At 39.5% G+C, this 20,216-nt stretch overlaps 1 protein-coding gene across 4 annotated transcripts in view; it reads right to left on the bottom strand.

Moving 5' to 3' along the window:
• Window positions 1–20,216, bottom strand: part of LOC126248185 (transcription factor CP2) — a 916,521-nt gene that overhangs the window by 141,860 nt on the left and 754,445 nt on the right. For all 4 annotated transcript variants that reach the window (XM_049948961.1, XM_049948963.1, XM_049948962.1 and 1 more), the window contains 2 exons: window positions 12,857–13,003; window positions 11,575–11,685 (listed from right to left, as the gene is read on the bottom strand). In XM_049948961.1, coding sequence (XP_049804918.1) covers window positions 11,575–11,685; window positions 12,857–13,003 — 258 coding nt within the window. The remainder of the gene's footprint in view (window positions 1–11,574; window positions 11,686–12,856; window positions 13,004–20,216) is intronic.

Raw genomic sequence — 20,216 nt, 5'->3', positions numbered from 1 at the left:
ACATGGCCTCTTTTACTGCCCAACAAAAAAAATTGTTTCCTTCACTTTACGAGCCAAATTTTACTAATCCTGCACTGGCAAAAATGAATATGAGAAAGAAATATATTATCTCTAGTTTCTATGACACACAATATGTGGACGTATTAAGGTTAAGAGAAAGCAATACATTTTAATTATGCATGACAATGACATTGAAAATCCAGTTGACTTTTTTTTCATGACAGTTACATTCTAAGCACCCTAAACTGATGAAAGAATACCAATCAGTTGGTTGGTTCAAGATTGTGTTTTGGCTTGCCTCTTGAGTGAGTTCCAGAGCATTCCTATACACAGTCCAGCAATAATCCACAAGAACTGTTTCATTCCCATAGCACTGATACATTTTTTCCATTAGAGAAATATTCTGATGTAATTTTTCTCCATGTTCATCGCTGACAATTCTACAATTAATAGGAGAAAAAGGCTAGATATGAGTGGAGAAAATCGATTTTAAGAGGCATGTTGCATCCAAGTTAATGGTATTTTTGCAGAGGTACTGTCATCAAGTGACTGTAGTTTTGATTTCTTTTGCTGCCAATAAACCATGAAGGACTCCCCTTTAATGCTTCCTAAGCTTCCTTTTCTTTCCCCTTCAAAATCTGGTCAAATGCAGGAATTTGTGTCCCAACAAAATAGCTTCCTTAGTTTTTGCATGACTTAATGTAAGAAATTTGTCTCTTTAATCACTTAATGGCCCGTCCTCAGTTCATACTTTTGCCAAAAATTTTCATCAAACCCAGAAGAATGTTTCTCGGTCAATGAGAGGCTCGACAACATTTTCCTTGTTGGAGTTAAGATTTCTTGCAGGCCAGTCCACTCGAGTACGTGATTTCCTACCCCTACTGTCCCACATACATAAAAAGTAGCAATAGTGAGTATACTCGAGTTGCATTTCTAGGAATACAGTGATGACTTTCAGAGCACCACAGGTTTTAAACTTCTTTCCACCATATTTCCTTGAGTCAAGGAAGGTCACCATGTTGGCGTAAGTCTCCTTCATGTGAACTGCATGACCAACAGGAATAGAAGGGAAACAGTTGGAAGACTGTTGTCATTGTGAAGTAATACAGCTTTCAAACTAAGGTTGGAGGAGTCTATGAATAGCCTCCAATCAGTGGGATCATAATCCAAATATTTCATCAAGCATTGACATCACAGCAAACAACAAGATTTTTTTTTTATTCTGGGGAGGATAAAAAATTGCAATCAGATCCCTATGACAATGTCTATACTGTAAGACCTTGACATCACACTCGAGAAAATTCTATTGCTGTAGTCTTTACCCTAGAAGATCTGCCTTCTCCTACGGCAAGTCAGGGTCTAGAATGAGATCACTCCATCTCTGTGGGTTATCAACTTTTTCATCAAAATCAGAGACACGGTATATGGAAGGCTTGTTGGATTCTTCTTCTTCCATGCTGTCTTCATTTTCTACTTCAAGCTCATAATTTTAGCGTGGAAAAGGAACTGGTAAAGTATCTGAAAGTGGAATAGGTTGAATACCATATGGAAGATGAGGATATTTAACTTTTTCTCTTTTCTTCACTGAAAATCCTGCCTTTCTAGGCAGTGTGAAGCAGAAATGGTTTGTGTGTATGGTTTGGAGGCTCCTGCCAAATCATAGGACAACAAAAGTCACAGATAATTTTTTTCAGCCATCCTTTTAGTATAAATGAACAAGAATTGCAACATATATGTGGAGTCCATGACTTATCCTGGTCCATTGCCTTTCATAGCAAAATAAAGTTGATAGACAGTCTTCAAAAGAGGCTTCAGATTGTCTTTCTGTGATGAAAATATTATTTCACAACAAATGTAACAATTATTAGTCATGGAATTTACACATTTTCATGGCATTTTAATTTAATGACCTTTACATTTCAGAAACACTCAAAAACCAAAAATTCTGCACTAATTACACCACAAACAATATCAAACTCAGTCATGGCAACAGTAACCACATTTATAACCTACAGACAACTGGAGATTGTTACGTTTTGTCATTTAACAGGTGTGACAACTTCAAAACAAAAATTACCACAAGCTAAAAATGTAGATTGGTAAAAAATTACATCACTGTACATGCAGAACAACAACAAATCAGTAATTTTTTTGGAGATTTTGAATTCAGTAAGTGTAAATGCAAAACAATAAGGTAGTTTTGAACCTAAAACATTTTTACTGTTGTGCAGTGATTCCCTTTCCCATGCTTATTTAAATTTATGCTCTTTTCTAATGACCCTGATATGCTGATATTCCACAAGAACAGCACACTGACCCTGAATGATTTGTTTTTGCCTATGGTGGTTGATGATAGTCTCATGTCTCTCATGGATAGTACATATTGCACACTTCATGAAGAAATGCCAGGTTTGTCACTATGCAATGCACTTTTGTTACTAGAATCTTATAAGTGGATCACAGTATCCTACTGGTAGGCAATAGAAGTCTTAAAATATCTAGAGATGACTTTGGTCACATGCTCCATAATAAATGTAATAACAAGGCTTTTTCCAACAAAAGGCAGTCACTTGAGTTTTATTATTAACTGCATATGAGCTGCATATTTACAAATCCACTTTTGGCAGAAGCACAGAGAAAAACAACCTATGCCATATCTCATGGGACATACCGATGGATGATTCAATTTTATCAATATGCCTCACTACACTCATGCCCAACAGGGTTGCCACGAGATGTAAGCAGCGCATCATCTCTGGCCTGCATGTCAGGTGGACCCATCAGCTGGCAAATTATTGGTCAGGTGGCTGCAGGTCAAATCTCACTTGTGTTTGATAACTACTGTGTTCCTCTCCACAACAAACTGAAGTACTAACAATGACTGCACAACACCACTTATATCTGAATATTCTTTGTACTTATGTTATTTGGTCATGGTGGCTGAGCCTACTTGGGATGTGAGTATAGTGACACCCACCTACCATTATTAAGTTCTACTTTGGGGTCTACAATAATGGGTAGGCAGGTGATTGATTTCAGCTTTATCTAAGAATGGTTCCACCTTTCACCCCCACCCTGTTTTGTTACTCCCGACTGATTGGTTCTTTTCAATGTAGTCCTAGAAAATTTACAGAACCAGTAACTTTTGTGAACTATGTGACATTTATTCTGTGTTTCAATATATTCAGTACAGTGTTAATAAATGACTTTTGTGGTCTATAAAGGGAACTACAAAACTATACATTCAAACCTATGATCAAACATATTCTGAATAAAGCACATTCTACAATGGACAACATAGGGATACAGGCACTCATTACATTGGAAATTTGATGGATTCTGAATATATGCATTGTATATCAGCCATAGAAAGACTACATTATCCTTCCAGAGAACATCTTCACCCTGTGTATTGCTTAGTCTTGGCCTACAGGAGTCTCTCCTCTGGAGACTATTTAAAATACCCCAAGGGCATCACATACTGCGGACAAGATACAGTATTCAGTCTGTTGATATACTGACTGTTGCAGGCACCAGCAGGGGACACCAGCCACACATCTGAGCATCACCCCACATCAGGAAACCAGCAGTGCTGCTATTGAAGAAACAAGTTCTGTCTACATATCATGTGGTTGTAGGCATACTTCCACCCTGATGGATATTTAAATCAGAATGCAACCTCAGGCAGCAACAGTCAATTTCTCCCTCAGTTCCAGGCCACAAGCTGGCTACACCTCATAACCCATCAATCTGAACACACTGAGACCATCCTGGATGCTCCACCTACAATGCAACACAACAACTTTGCTTCACAGTATGCCACACAGCATGGCCCCATGGACTCCACCCAGAAAATGCTTCCCTTGAAATTTTTATTATGCCAGTGAACTTTACTTCTGGTACTGTCCAGTGATCACAAACACTTTATCAGTTGTTACTAGCAGTAAATTTCGTTGTGAACTGGTGCTGTGAATAAAGTATTCTTGAGTACAACTTAGGAATAATCATTTAAGGCAGCATGCATCATCCACAATGGGTCTTAACAATGGAAACAAAGGACTTAAAAGTTGGTAATAAGGAACATTGCTTATTGCCTGAGTTGGACACTTCATGTGAGTGATGACTTCATGATGTTTGTACATTTTTTGTACTTTGGTGGACTTGCTATTCCCACTGTGTTTATGGAGGTCACTGCTGGTAGCAAAACAATGTCACATGGGATGCTTCATCACTGGTGTGTCTGTCTGTGGCAAAACACAGCCAAGAGGGATGGTTTGTCACAGATAGCTTGTACCGCTTGCCCATGTGTCAGGGCTGAGGCTGATCCAGCTCCAGACCTTGCATCTGTACTGCCTCTGGCTCCAGCACCTTCACTGGCCCTTACACCATTTCCTTATCTTGTCCAGTGCCTGCCCACTGCCCACTTCCAGGCATGCCCAACACTGCTCTGCACATTGCAACCATGGTTGGCCTTTCTCCTGAGGTTGGCATTATCTGGACATCTGTTGGATATGGGGTTTGAGTCCACACAGTGAAGCTCCTGGGATCATCAGCCAATGTTTTTTTGTCAGGCTTTCAGCTGCATTCGATGCTGCCCTGCCACTTTACACTTTGGCATGAAGATGCAGCCATGGCAGGCCTTCGTCACAAGGCTGGGTCAACCCAGGATGCATCATCTGGCTTCCACAGTGTCCTCCATTCTCAATGCACCCGACCTCTCTCACTACGCACTTGCCACCCCCTTTGACCATCAGCCCAATGCTGCTTCTTTCTCCTGCATCTTTGCCATGAGGATGCTGCCATGGCTGGTCTATCACGTGGGTGGTGCACCACATCTGCCAGCACTGAGGTCCCTACTTACTTTCCTCTCACCATGCCTGATGCTGTATCCATGACATCAAAGCCATGGCCGGCTCTCTGCACACAGCATCACGACTCAACTGCCGCCAACCCACTGCTCTTTCCAGCCATATCCAATGCCGTTCATCTGCCATGCCTTTGCCTTGGTGCAGCCCTGACCATGTGCTACAATTTCACTGTTGCTGAGTGTGCAGATGGCAGTTCCATTGCCATCCCCTGATTCCACTACAGCTAAACCTGTAGCTGTCCTCAAACTGTCCAGCCCAACACTGCCTGTCAATGCACACTGCGACTTCCAGCAAAAGAAGCCATGGTCGACCTCCTCCTCTCGAGCACATCACAGCACTACGTGCTTTTGCTTCCATGTAACACACATCCTTCACCACAGTGTAGATTATTTCTGTGCTCTTGTTCACACTGCGAGGTCACCTTTCCCACTGCCTGCTGGTCTCCCTCCATCCAGTTGTTGCCATGCTCTGAAAAAGGCAGTGGTAATGGTCTTCCCGCCACCCTGCCCCCCCCCCCCTTCCACCACCCAGCAGCCCACATTTTTCCTGCGCTCTTGTGCTCATCCCCTGCCTGTACCTTTTTCTGGGGTCTCTGCATCCTTCCTACACTACATTCACAGGCTCCTCGTGCATCCATTCATGCCTTCGCGCTCCCCCTTCCCCACTTGCTACAGCATGCATCATCAACGGATCTTAGCAGTGGTGTTGTACGCTTAACAATATAGTGTTCAAACAGAATTGTGTCAACTTCATGGAGCTAAAGGAAATTCTATCTATCCTCAGAAGAGCATCAATCATTCCCCAATTCCACATGTACTACATGACTATCATAAAAGCATGTAAGGGCATAGTAATTTTTGAAAAACTGCATCTCTGATATTTGTCTGTCATATTTTATGGTCCTTACAGACACCTCAAAAACCACATCTGATAAGAGGGTAGGATGAAGACCTCAAAGCTCTGGTTAAAAAGAACTTATTTCACTTCCGAAGCATACCAAGTTTCTCGACAACATCCGAAATTTACTTCCAGCTTTAAACTACATAAAGAACCATATATCAAAACATGTTTTGGGCATATAATACCAAAAAAAATTGGTTCTGAGATACTCCAGCCTTCATAAAGAAAACTAAGCCATTTGTAATGGATATTATCAAACCCACTATAGAAAACAATAAGCAAGTAAATACAGTACATATGTTTATACCAAGTCATATGGCATGATTGAAAATAATGAAATAGTTGGTGATGTAGTGAAGATGACCACTCTGAAGGAGGCACTTGGAAATATTTAACTACTCTCATCAGATCTAAAGATCACTTGACATTTAGGGGTCAGCAAAACAGGAAAAATAAGTATGCCACATTCAAGAAAATCGAAATAATGTGGATACATACAGATTAACAGACCACTGGTAGAAGGTGAACAAAATAAAATTAGCCCAAAAGTGTTTGTGATATTATGTGACAACTTAATCTAAATGACAAAGTGATCATAAGATGCAAAATGGACTAACAGCACACCCAACATATGCAGCCTTGGCAAGAATTTGTGAGATGAGAAAGAACACTCAGAAAATGTAGTAAAGTCTCCTGGAGTCCAAGATAGCATGTTCTCTCTCCCTGACATTTTACCTGTGGGGTATGTTAAAGTGGTAAATGTACTCTCATATTCCCATACTGGAAGAGCTCCAGCAGAATACTAAAACTGCTATTGAAGCCATCTGTCAGTCAAAGTTGCTGAATGTGTTTCTCAGTTTGATAAATCATCCAAAGTGGTGCAATGACATTAATGGTGACAATTTTAAGCATTCAAAGCATTCTTCTTTGTCATTAAATAGAGTAATTTATTTCCTGTCAGACTTACAAACATTTTCTGGGTCAGTTTTCTTTGGGCACCACGTACAAATACAGATTGACCGTTAATATGAATAGAACGCTGTAACAATATAGATATAAATCATATTTTCTTTGTAGAAATGACTTATGGAAACCATTAAACAGAGTTTTCTCAACAGCTGATCAGATATAATCAGTCACTACTACCTAACATAAAGGCTGTATTTATTAGAAACAAAATTATCATTTTAAATAACTGTAAACTTCTCTTGTAACATCCTAAGGGTAATATACAAACAAATGGCAACATAAGCCAAATAAAAAAAGGCCTCTACAACAAAAAATTGATTTAACCACCAGTTTAAATGCTGTTTAGTGAGGCCTGATATCATCTGGTGATGGAGAAAAGCAATCTTACGTATTTTAAAAGCTTAAAAAAAAATTTTTTTTTGCAAAGTCTTAATTGTCTTGATCATAAAAAAAGATCTATTACATATAGTGGATTATTAATTTTGGTTGCTAAACAACATTCTTCAGATCACTCATAGTAAAGACACTGTAGGCTTGAATGTCATGGTCTGCTATTATAGCTCAGTACATGCTTATGATTAGGCCAAGTTTCAATACACTGTTGGGTATAACAACAAAGATACAGAGGGCAATAAATGTGGTTCATATTTGCATTCTGTAACTTCATTGGTATAACCAACAGTGTATTGAAACTTGGCTGGTTCATGAGCATGTACCAAGTTATAATAGCGTACAATAGTGTTCTAGCTACAGCATAAGTAGACACTGTGTCTGAATATGGTTGTTTCGTAACTGAAATTAGAAATAAACTATATTTAGTATTTTTTAATTTAAAATTTTATGAATGCAGTTTCTCTCTATTGACAGATTTTACATTCCTGCAGCTTATTTCTTACCCCTCCTCCCATTCAATTTATGTTATAGTTGTGTGGCTACTTTATACACAGCTCCATAAACCAAGGAACTTATTGATGTGGGGTGGCTTATGTGCATTAATGATACAGATAGCTGTATCACAGTTGCAACCACAATGAAGGGTAATCTGTGGAGAGGCCTGACTACTATATTTTTCCTGAAGAGTGGCAGCAGTATTTTAAACAGCTGCAAGGGCAACAGTCCAGTTGATTGACTGATTTGGGCTTGTAACATTAGCCAACATGGCCTTGCAATGTTGGTAATGTGAACAGCTGAACAGCCAGTACATTTCCTAAGGACATGCTCATCTACTGTATACCTAACTGATGATAGCAACCTTTTGAGTAAAATATTCCCGAGTTACAATAATCCCCTCTGTTCAGACCTCTAGATGGGGACTATTCAGAAGGGTGTTGCCATCAGGAAAAAAATTAAATAAATAAAAAAAATTGGCATGCTATAGGTCAAGGCATGGAACATTAGATCAGTTAATCTGGTAATTAGGTTAAAGAACTGAAAAAGATAAATGGATAGGTTGAAGTTTGATGTAGTGGGACTTACTGAAATGCGGTGGCAGAAAAAAAAACAGGACTTCTGGTGAGATGAGTACAGGGTTATAAATTCAAAATCAAAGAGCATAATACAGGAGCATGTCTCACAATGAATAAGAAAATAAGAATGTGAATAAGCTACTATGAGTAGCATAGTGAACACATTATCATAACCAAGATAGATACAAAGCCTACACCCACTGCAGTAATACAAGTTCATATGCCAGCCAGTTCCGCAGATGAAGAATGTGTAGTGAGATAAAAAAAATTAGTCACAGTTGAGGGACATGAAAATTTAATTGTGATGGGGGACTGGAATTTCATAGCATGAGGAAGAAGAGAATAAAAAATGAAGGAGACTGGAAGGAACGAATGACAAGGGAAGCTGACTGGCAGCATTTTCCACAGCTCACATTGCTAACACACTGCTTAAGAATCATGACAGAAGATTGTATGCACAGAATAAACCTTGTTGTACTGGAAGGTTTTAGATTGATTATACATGGTGAGATAGAGATTTGGAAACCAGATTTTAAACTGTAAGACATCTCTAGGGGAAGATATGGACACTGGCCATAATTTACTGTTATGAACTGCATATTAAAATGGAAGAAATTACAAAAAGGTAGGAAAATGATAAGATAGAGACTTGATAAATTTAAATAACTAAAGATTGTTTCAAAGGGAGCAATGAGCAACAATTGACAAAAAAAGGAGAAATGATGTAATAGAAGATGAAAGAGTAGCTATGAGAGATGAAATAGTGAAGATTGCAGAGGTTCAAATAAGCAAAAAGAAAGGCCCATCAGGAGTCTTTGAAAAAAAACATGAAACATTGAATCTAATGTACAAAAATGAGAAAATACAAAATGAAGCATACAGAAGGGAATACAGACCTAAAAAGCGGGAGTGGCAGAAAATGCAAAATGGCTAAGCAGGTACGGCTAGTAGACAAATGCAAGGCTGCAGAAGCATGTATGACTAGGCGAAAAGAATACATAAAAGGGCTATTCAAAGGAATCAGATCTGAAAGCAAGAGGTAATAGATGAAGATGAAATGGAGGATACAGTACAGTGAGAAGAATTTGATAGAACAATGAAAGCTCTAAGATGAAACACGACCTTTGAGTACCAGCAATGATGAACCTATTCCACTTGGTCTTCAAGAAATATACAACAGGCAAAATACCATGAGACTCTTAGAAGACCATTATAATGTGTTCATTTTCATCATTTTGAGCTCCACAGCTGATTTATGGTAATGTTAATAAGAAATACCACAGCTGCGTATAGGTATGTTTATAATGCAACATCCAGTTTCATTCAATGACCATCATAAGGTGCCACCAAATATTCCCTAACAGTCTTCATAACTAATTCTCACACAATTGTATCAGTATGGTTAAAAAAGTCTAATTAGCGTATAGGTATGTTTATAATGCAACATCCAGTTTCATTCAATGACCATCATAAGGTGCCACCAAATATTCCCCAACAGTCTTCATAACTAATTCTCACACAATTGTATCAGTATGGTTAAAAAAGTCTAATTACCTTACATAACACTGAATGCACATTCTGGAATGTCGGGAGCACACAAACACTCTGGCAACTGTCTGGGGCAAGCACAGCCAGCAGTAAGTGCTCATTGTGTTCGAGAGTGTGTGTGTAATGTTACTTGAGATGATTAGACTTCTTGAGTCATGGTATTGGCAAAATTCAGTGAGAATTAGTTACAAAGACTCTGGGTGAATTTTCAGTGGCACTTGGTAACATTCACTGAATAAAACTGGTAGTGACATAACAATCATATCTAAGTACAGCTGTGTTTCATTCCTATTAACATTAATGTGTTAATTCTGAAGCCGGCATGTGCTGACATGTATGAATATTACCTAATCTACAGTTTAATAAGGCTGCAAAATACCGACACAAATTATTTACAGTAGAATGGAAAAACTGGTGGAAACCAACCTCAGGTAAGATCAGTTTGGGTTCCAGAAAAACATAGGAACATGCAAAGCAATACTGATGCTATAACTTGTTTTGATAAGATGGGTGTTACAAAATGGAAAACTCACACTTATAGGATTTTTACAATTAGATAACACTTTTGACAACATTGAGTGGAATATACTCTGAGTTTAGGGAAAATCTTCAGAGAGTGAAGGTTGTACAGAAACCAGAGTGCAGTTATGAGTAACAGGAAGCCAAAGGGAAACTAGCTGAAAAGGGAGGGAGACAGGGTTGCAGTGTGTTATTCAGCCTTTCAAACTGAGCAAGTAGTAATGGAAACCAAGGAGAAATTTGGAAGGGGAATTAAAGTTCTGGAAGAATAAATAAAAATTTTGAGGACTGTCAATGACATTGCAATTCTGTCAGATGGCAGAGGACTCAGAAGAGCAGTTGAATGGAATGGATATCCTCTTGAAAACAGGTTATAAGATTAACATGAACAAAGGTAATGGAATGTATTCAAAATAAAGCAGGTGATGCTGAGGGAATTAGATTAGGAAATGAGATACTAAAAGTAGTCAATGTGTTTTGCTAACTGAATTGCTAAGTAACTGATGTTGTATCAGAGCAGTAAGGATATGAAATGCAGACTGGCAATTGCCAGAAAAGCATTTCTGAAAAAGAGAAATTCATAAAGACTAAATAAAAATTTTAGTGTTCAGATGCCTTTTCCTTAGGTATTTGTGTGGTGCATGCATGGAAATGAAACACTGATAAGTAGTTCAGACAAGAAGAGGACAGAAAATCTGAGACATGGTGCTACAGAAGAATGTTGAAGATTAGATGCGTAGATTGAGTAATTAACGAGGCGGCAATGAACCAAATGGAAAAGGGGGGTGGGGGGGGGTGAGAAATTTATGGAACAAGTCTACTAAAATAAGAGATCAGCTGACAGGTCATATCCTGAGGCATCAAAGAATCATGACTTTTGTACTGAAGGGAAGTATGGGAAGTAAAGCTTGTAGATGGTGACAGACTTTGCTACAGTAAGTAAGTTCAAATGGATGTAGATTGCAGTAGTCTCAGAGATGAAGCAGCTTACACAGGATAAACTAGTGTGGAGAGCTGCATCAAGTCAGTTTTGGACTGAAGACCATAACAACAACAGTTTATACAAAAACAACCAAAGAAAATGTTAGTTGAGATGCATTTTTGACCAAGATAACTTCACATACACACATTATCTAACATGAAAACTTGGGAATAATAATCATTTATCACCAGTTTAAAGGGAAATCAGCTTGCAGCAAACAAATGTTTAGGCCTGACAATGGGTAACTTAGAAAGAAAGGAAATGTGACTAAAGAGTACATGATGATATAATAACAATAAACCATTTATGGCAAGTAACTTACATCATTCAAAACTGTACACTCATATGAAGGCTGAAACTTCTCTTGCTCTGCTGGTGGACGTTTCAGAATTTTTTCACGGTCTTGTTTATGTTTACGGTCAGCTCCCTTTAACTGAAACATTACAAAGCATATATCTTTGGAACTATTTCAATAATAAGAACTTTATTCTTTATATCTATTCATTATCTAAACATCAGTTTTGCATTAGCTTCATTAACCTCATGAATGTTTTAAAGAATGTAACATTCAAGGTGTAACATTCAAGGTGTAACTGTTCTATTGTACTAGGTTAACCCAGTGTGGAAAAAAAAAATGAGATTGAATCTTTTAGTGTTGGTGAAGTATAATGTAGACCCTTGCTTCTGTTGTGCTTCACCATTCCTTTTAAATCAACAAAAAAAATCTTCATAACTGTAATCATGCCCAAAGTTGAATGTGAGTCCTGATCATAAGAATTAATCACAGTTTTGTAAATTTTCCTACATCATCCAATGCAGGCAATGTGTATAGACTGTTTACAGAACAAACAGAACGGTTCATGAGCAAAGCTGCATAAATGGTGAATTCACTTGATACTAGAGTTTGAAAGCCAGAGGGAAGCTCTGAAGGAAGAAACCAAATGTGAATATAAGTTACAGTAAACTGTATATATTCTCTGAAGAGAAAGGAAAATACTTTGGGATATTTTAATGATTTTTCAAGAGAAACTACTGAAAGAGTCGTAGCAACTGAAACATTATCACAGTATCTTAGTATGAAGGCTTTCACGACCAGATGACATATCTTCTGGTAAACCTTCCGGGATGTAAGGTCGTGGTCCATGAAACTCTTCAGCTCCTAACGTTTCGTCCAGAGCTGTGCTGGACATCGTCAGAGGGGTGTTTCTCCTCCGGTGAGTCTTGCCGACTCGGCAAGACTCACCGGAGGAGAAACACCCCTCTGACGATGTCCAGAGCAGCTCTGGATGAAACGTTAGGAGCTGAAGAGTTTCATGGACCACGACCTTACATCCCGGAAGGTTTACCAGAAGATATTATCACAGTATGCTTGAAATGTGTGACTGCTCTATTTATCATCACAGTTTTTCAAGCTGAAGTCATGCATTTTGCAATGGCTTCTTATTCTTTTAGTTAATGGAACCAGTTTTTACAAAAATGAAATGACAGACATTCAAATGGTCATGTGGATAGTGCTTACTTTCAGTGAAGCTGTAAAAACAAATTTCTGCTTTGTTTTCAATAACTCTGAGCTAAAGGAAAAAAGTTAATCCTGGAATAATTACCTTGAAAACTTTTATTTGACACGCTGCTGCATGAAGCCACTTCAGTTTACCCTCATTATGTAGGTATGTTTCTACCTGAATACGGAATGGAACCCCTTTTTCTCCTCCATGCTTCTTTGGAGTAAATTCAGTGCTTATACAGTTAACCTGCAACAAAGAATAAAGATATACTGTTGGCACTGTAAGCTTGCTCTCTTCAGTCTACAACAGGTTATGAAAAATGCATGTATTTATAGTTTCATTACTCTACAAATATTTATTATTAATATTTCAGAAGGGATATGTCAGTCTTGCAATACAAAATTCTACATCTCTATCCGCTTTATTTTATGTTGTTATTTGACACCTAAGAGTTTGTGTTGTCATTATTTACTGTGCCAGTCGGACTATGGCAATACTTTATCAGTATTAAACTCAGAAAGTATTGCACATTGAGCAAACAAAATTAAAGGATCAGTGTTTTGAAATGGTCCAAGTGTCTCCCATTGCCCAAGTCCTAGGAGCATTCAGGCAGGCAATCCCTTGACAGCCCTCCAATTCCACATGCGTACTAGCAGGTGCAAGATCAGCAGTGTAGCCTACCTGCAGGCTGTTCTTTTTTGTACAGGTCAGTTTTTAAAATGCACAACAACAAAGGTAGATGGGTGGCACCCATGGTGTTGCCAAACTGGTGGGGGTCTTAGATGGATTCTTTTCTGTTTCATTCATACACGAGTTCAATGCCACATTCCTCAAAGATCATACCACTGGAGGGTGCAAAACAGGGAAGCTGAAAAAGCGTAAGCACCCTATACTGCTGTGGATCACATTCAGATTTTATTGAATGTGTTTTGAATGGTCCCTAGTGGCTCCACCCTGTAAACCGAAGCAAATACTGCAGTCGAACTGCACTTCAAAAGGGTGTGACCATGTTCAATGGGGTTGCTAGTCTATGACGTCCTTAGAGGAAGGTTGAATCATCTGGGGAATGTTACCAGCGTCAGAGGTTGTCAACATATACAACATGTTTCTAAAATGAATGTAAAAATGAGAGGGTTGGTAGAGTGAGCAACTTTCACATAGCAACCCAATTTGATACTAGGCATCATTTAACAGTATTGTGTGCCACCAGGAAGGTAGGCATACAACCTGCCACCCAAATCAACATTGTAGCAGGTTCGCAGAGCAACATTTTCAATTTTTTTGTGACATCAAGGCAAAAAGAGAGGTAGGGTTGGTATTTCATGATCTTTATTTGCAAACAGTTACAAGAACTGATTGAGTTACATCCTTCTGCTTGAATGCATGCCACGCAGCGATGCCTGAGAGTGTGTTGCACTCTTTCAAATGCCTCTCGCAAAGTGAAGATTACATCAGAGACTGTCGTAATTCACACTATCAGCTCTTCAACCATCTCAATAGGTGTTTCAACAACAGATTTCAGATGTCCCCAGATGAAAAGATTAAGAAGCATCAAGTTGGGGGAATGTTCATACGCTGCCACCAACCCACTGCACCCTATCCAGTTCTCACCATAAGGTCTCAACCTAACGATTTTGCACCACATGAGAGAAATGCACAGATTCACTGTCTTGTTGGTACCACATGTGCTGTCTCACATTGAGTGGGATGTATTCCAATAACTATGGCAGTGTTTCCCTTAAAAAGATTAAGTATCTGCTAATGTTCAGTCATCAGAGTATGGACCAAGGTATATACCAGTCAGATTATTGACTACCAAATCAGCCCAAACATTGATTGCGAAGCACGCTAGGTGACCATGAACAAAGGTGCCACGTGGATTTTCCCTTGCCCACACATGTTGATTGTGACTGTTGAACACACCTTCCCTTGCAAATTATGTCTCATCCGTAAAATGTACAAAGTGTGGGAATGCAGGTTGAATGGCACATTTCTGCAAAAAACCACTGGCAAAAGTCTATGTGATGCGGAAAATCTTATGGATTAAGGATTTGAACTTTCTGTAAGCAGTAAAGGTGCAAATCATTTTCATTCCACACACACTCTAGACTGTAGAATAGCTTACACCCACTTCTTGAGCAACAATCCATGAGCTTGTTGCGGGCATGTTTTATAGCAGTGTTAACACCTCTTCTTCAAACTCTGATGTATGCACTGTGCTTTAACGACTGTGACTGTCCAGCCTTTGCACCTGTATCACAAAATGAATGCATCAGGGTTCACAGTAGGCCTCAAATGCACATGTGCCACTATGATACGTTGTCAGTGGACAACTCAACTAAAATGCAGCTGTCTGTCATAGCGACCTTTGGATAGTAGTAAACATGTATGGATCTGGCATTTAACAATTTGGAAACCAATTAATGTACATCCACTGAGCAGTGAGAGCATTTCTGTCCACCACTCCATAAACACAATGCACGTCTGCCCTTTCCTCTCGAGAAAACTGCTCCATTTCATGTCCACTCCACACACTAACAAACACAGGACTGTCCCCGTTTGTTGACACAAAATGAACCAGAATCTACAATGTGCACAGGTGCTGCCGTCTACGCATCATCATATCAAACAGGCATTTGCACTGTCCAACACATTGCATTTGTGTCCCAGCACGTGCTGCAAGAAACGCCATGGTGTTGTCCACCTGGAATACCTGCTATCATTTCAACTCTGATGGCAGGTTGTATGTCTGCCTTCCCAGTGGTGTGCAACACTGTTAAATAATACCTAGTGCCAAACACTAAGGAATAAAGACACGTTTTACCATGTGGTAGTTGCTTATGACCCACTCTGCTAGTCCTGTCCTTTTTTACTTTCATTTTAGAAACACCCTTCAATAGTCTAAGATGACTCAAAGAGGCTAGTGTATTTTAATGCATTATCTACTAATAACTTACAATTGTTTCTATTGACACAACAATAGAAACTCAACAGATTTGTTTCATCAAATTTAATTTTCAGTGTCTCATCATTTTGCACCTCTAAGAGTTCAGGCTGCACAGCCTTTGGTGCATTTTCAGGCAAAATGGAACAAGGGTCGCTAAATAAATTTAGGAATGGGTTCACCTAATAAAACTCAGTGAAGCAAACCTTTAAGGTTGAAATCATGTTACCAACTTTTTCACGGTATGTAATCTTAAAGTTGGCTTTTAACTTCTCTAACACTTTCTTGTAATTAGGAAAATGGACATAATAACTACTTCAGTTGATGTCAACGAATTTCTCTTTCTCAGGAAGGCATTTCCAAAACAACTGTTTTGACTGAAAGCATCAGTTCCATAACATATAGTTGCAAACTATTAACAAATTATTATTTACCTAGGTATGGGAAGACTGGTAAAAGCCATCCTTGGGGAAGGTCAGTTTATGTTCTGGAGAACTGTAGGAATGTGTGAGTCATTACTGACACTACAACTTTGAGGAAGCAGTAAAGGAAAGCATAAAGAAATCTAGAAATGACATAAAATATTTTAATAAAAAAATTGTGAGAACCAATGGTGACAGGTGGGCTGCCATCAGTTTAGTGGCGGGATGCATGTGATCCATGGGCCGCAGCCTGTATATCCCTCCTCTAAAGTAATTGAGAGAATGATGAAACAATGATACACCAAGTGCTCAAATGACCAGTCTACTGAATAATAATCAACATGGCTTTCAAACAGATAGAAGTACAGAAACATCACTACTGTGTTACACAGATGAAATAGGAACTTTGATAACAATAATGCTAGTGTAGGAGTCAATTTAGATCTTTCTGAAGTTTTTGGTATTGGAAGCAACTGGTATAAAAGGAATAGAAAACAAGTGGTTTCAACCTTATTTACAAAATAATCATGGGTTTAGGAACTCACATCAGATAATTTTAATCATAAAATCAGAGTAGTATCTGATGCCAAGTAAGCCAAAATATGTATACCACAGGGTAATATGTTAGACCCCTTCTGTTCCTTATTTATATGAATCACATAATCAGAAAGTGCAGCTAAGATCATATTTGAAGAGTGTAATAAGGAGTGATTTTAAGAAATCTCTGTTAACAATAACCAATCAAATTCTCAAGTCCTTGCATTTATGATTCAGTGCCAACCAGCTGACCCTTAATGTGAAGAAAACAAGTTATATTCAGTTTGGAAAGATGAATTAAAACCAAGATCTCCAACTGGTAGTGAGTAGAAATGAGTTAGAAATGGTACAAAGCACAAAACTTTTAGAAATCAACACAAAATGGGAGCATCATTTAACTAAACTCTTAGGCAACAGATTTTAGAGGAGAGTTAAAATCGGTTTTTGTTGAGAAGTGTTTCTACAATGTAAATGAATATGTTAGCTTACAGAAATACTAGGCCCTTATTTATTATTGAGTTCTTTTGATTCTGGTAACAGATGTTCCATTTATGCCATGTTTGTCTGCAAAAGAATGTTTCTGCTGTTGGTTTTCTGTTTCCTCTGATTCAGATGCAGTGCACTACACCACCTCAGAAGTGATCTGGTGCCAGCTACTTGTGATGGATATAGTGTTGGCAGATTTTCCAAAAATGGTTCAAATGGCTCTGAGCACTATGGGACTCAACTGCTGTGGTCATAAGTCCCCTAGAACTTAGAACTACTTAAACCTAACTAACCTAAGGACAGCACACAACACCCAGCCATCACGAGGCAGAGAAAATCCCTGACCCCGCCGGGAATCGAACCCGGGAACCCGGGCGTGGGAAGCGAGAACGCTACCGCACGACCACGAGATGCGGGCGGCAGATTTTCCATGTGTTACATTTTTCTGTAGTGTTGTGTTATGTATTTATGTGCTTTCATTTTTTCACACATGTTTTATATCAAAATTTCATGTTCTAGTTACCAAAACTTTTTGACTACTGCCCATTGTGACACTGCATGCTACCTAGTGGCACTGTGGGCATGTGACGTGGAAACAAAAGTATGTAAGCGGAGCAGACTTGGATGGGGGATCACCCTAGCAAAGATATGGGCCACAAATGGGGAAATCCATTGAGGTAAGTGACTGACACTGGGCAGATTATTATTACACAGAGTCTGTCAACATGTATTTAAAAAATAGCGAATCTAATCGAATGTTCATGTGCAACTGTCACGAGCATCTGCTGAAACATGTAGGACGACAGAGAAACTGCCACTAGGTGCTAAATGGTTAGACGTCCACGACTCTTCACAGAATGTGGATTTCAGAGACTTGTCTTCTCGGTGAAGTAGGATACATGCTGACCTGTGGCATCTCTGCCAAAAGAGCAACATGAAGGTGAACAGTGGCTCAAAACAGGCAGCACACCATGGACGCAGGGTGGTGGGAGCAGTATTATGCTATGGAAGACATTCATCTGTGCTTGCATGGGACCTGTGGTAGTACTCAAAGACACGCTGGCAGCTACAAACCACCTGCATCCCTTCATGCTTGATGTCTCACCTGATGGCGATGTTGTCTTACAGCAGTACAATTGCCCATGTCTTGGAGCGAGAATTGTGCTACAGTGGTTTGAGGAGCATTACACTGAACTCATGTTGATGTCTCAGGGACCAAATCTGCCTAATGTAAATCCTATGGAACCCATCTGGGTCACTATCAGGCACCATCACCATATACGCAAATCAGCTGCCCATTATTTATGCGAATTACATGACGTGCGCATAGGCATTTAATGCCACAAACCTACCAACAAACTGTCTCATCCCTGCAATGCAGAATCAGTGCTGTATTTTGTTCCAAAGACAGACGAACAAACTATTAAGCAGGTGGTCATAATGTTTTGGCTCATCAGTGTATATCACTGATTTACTTCTTGTGCATGGTGCAACCTCATTGTAGACAATGTATTTGTGATTTTCCTTCCAATCATGTCCTGAGCAAGGTGGTTATGCCAGTGCTAATGCACTGGGAGGAGCATAGTTTCTTTCCTGTCCAGTGTGTATGCTGAGGTGGTTCCATTGGTAACGCCATGGCCAACTACCTGCCCTATGCTTGCCTAATCCTATCCTCCTCTGCTTATATTTTAATATACGTATATGTTATTTCTGAGCTGTATCTGTAATGTCTGATACTGTTGTACTAAATAGCCTAAGGATGAATACATAAATAAATGAGAGCAAACAGACTGTGTACAGCTGCAATGATGATGAAAGGGAAGGCGAAATCCATTATAAGGTATATGCATGTGGTAAAGATCATTACAGGGCTTGTGACATTAACAGATTTAATGGTACAAAAGGGAAGATTTTAAGGCTGATTGTCCTATGAATGGTGAGGTCACTACAGATGCTGCACAAGCTAGGATGGCAGGAAGGAAATCAACAGTGCCATTTTCAAAGGAATTGTCCCAGCCTTTTCCTTAAGCCATTTTACCATTACACTACTTCTCTTGGTTTAATGGTAGAGCCCAGACTGCCTTTGAGGATGTATCAGAACGCTCTTGGACAGTTACAGATTTTTAGGTTAGCCAAGTGTGTAAAGAGAAATATGATTAAAACAATAAATGGTTAGTGGACAAACAAAATTACTAGTTGAAACAGTGTGCCAGATTGGGACTTGCACCATGATACTTTCCTTTTACAGGGAGCAGACCACCATGTCTTACAGACTGACATCTGCTTCGTATCTCCTGTGCAACGAGCTACGTTAATTTAAGTATTAACTGTATTTTTCTTACTTGTCACTTCTTCTTCCATGTGTTTTTGCTTTTAGGAAGCTTTAATTTTCGAGTACTAGTAATAGTGGTCCATAGATTTCGGGTTTGTTTTGAATACAGTCAGAGAGAGTCCCTTTAGTCAGCTGTAGTGCCAGGAGTGCTAGTGTTTGTTTTCAATACAGTCCAGAGACAGGTAGTGCTTATTTTCATTGTTTTCAACAAGAAGTGTCTAGTAACCACAGTTTAGTCAGTTATCAGCCACCTTTAATTAATTAGCAGTCTAGTTAAAAGTTGATTAACTCTCTACAGTAAATTGATTTCTTAGGATGGATAGGATGTGTGACTGCTGTGTACGGACACAGGAGGAGCTGGCCACTGTTCGCGAACAGCTGAACGTGTTGGTGGCCGCGGTCAGCCGTCTTCAGGCTGCTGCCTACGAGTGCAGTGGGGAGTCTGGTGCATCGCATGGTACACCCCAGGTGTTACATGCTTCACCCATGGTCCCTGCTGTCGAGACATCTTCGCAGGTACCGCGCGCGGTTGTGCCACCCTCTCCCCAAGGGGAGTGGCGGGTTCAGCGGCGTTCGTGGTGCATAAGGCAGAGGGTCAATGTGGAGGCTGGCCATGTGGCACCGCCCGCTCTGCATGTGAGTGGACATGTGACTGCTCCTTCAGCAAGGTCCGAGCAGGCACATGGGGGAAGGGGATTATTAGTGATTGGGAGCTCCAACGTTAGGGGAGTGATGGAG

Source organism: Schistocerca nitens, chromosome 3 (genome assembly GCF_023898315.1).
Source record: "Schistocerca nitens isolate TAMUIC-IGC-003100 chromosome 3, iqSchNite1.1, whole genome shotgun sequence".
Taxonomy (NCBI): domain Eukaryota; kingdom Metazoa; phylum Arthropoda; class Insecta; order Orthoptera; family Acrididae; genus Schistocerca; species Schistocerca nitens.
The sequence above is the reverse complement of the archived record's forward strand: the minus strand, read 5'-3'. Positions and strand labels throughout refer to the sequence as shown.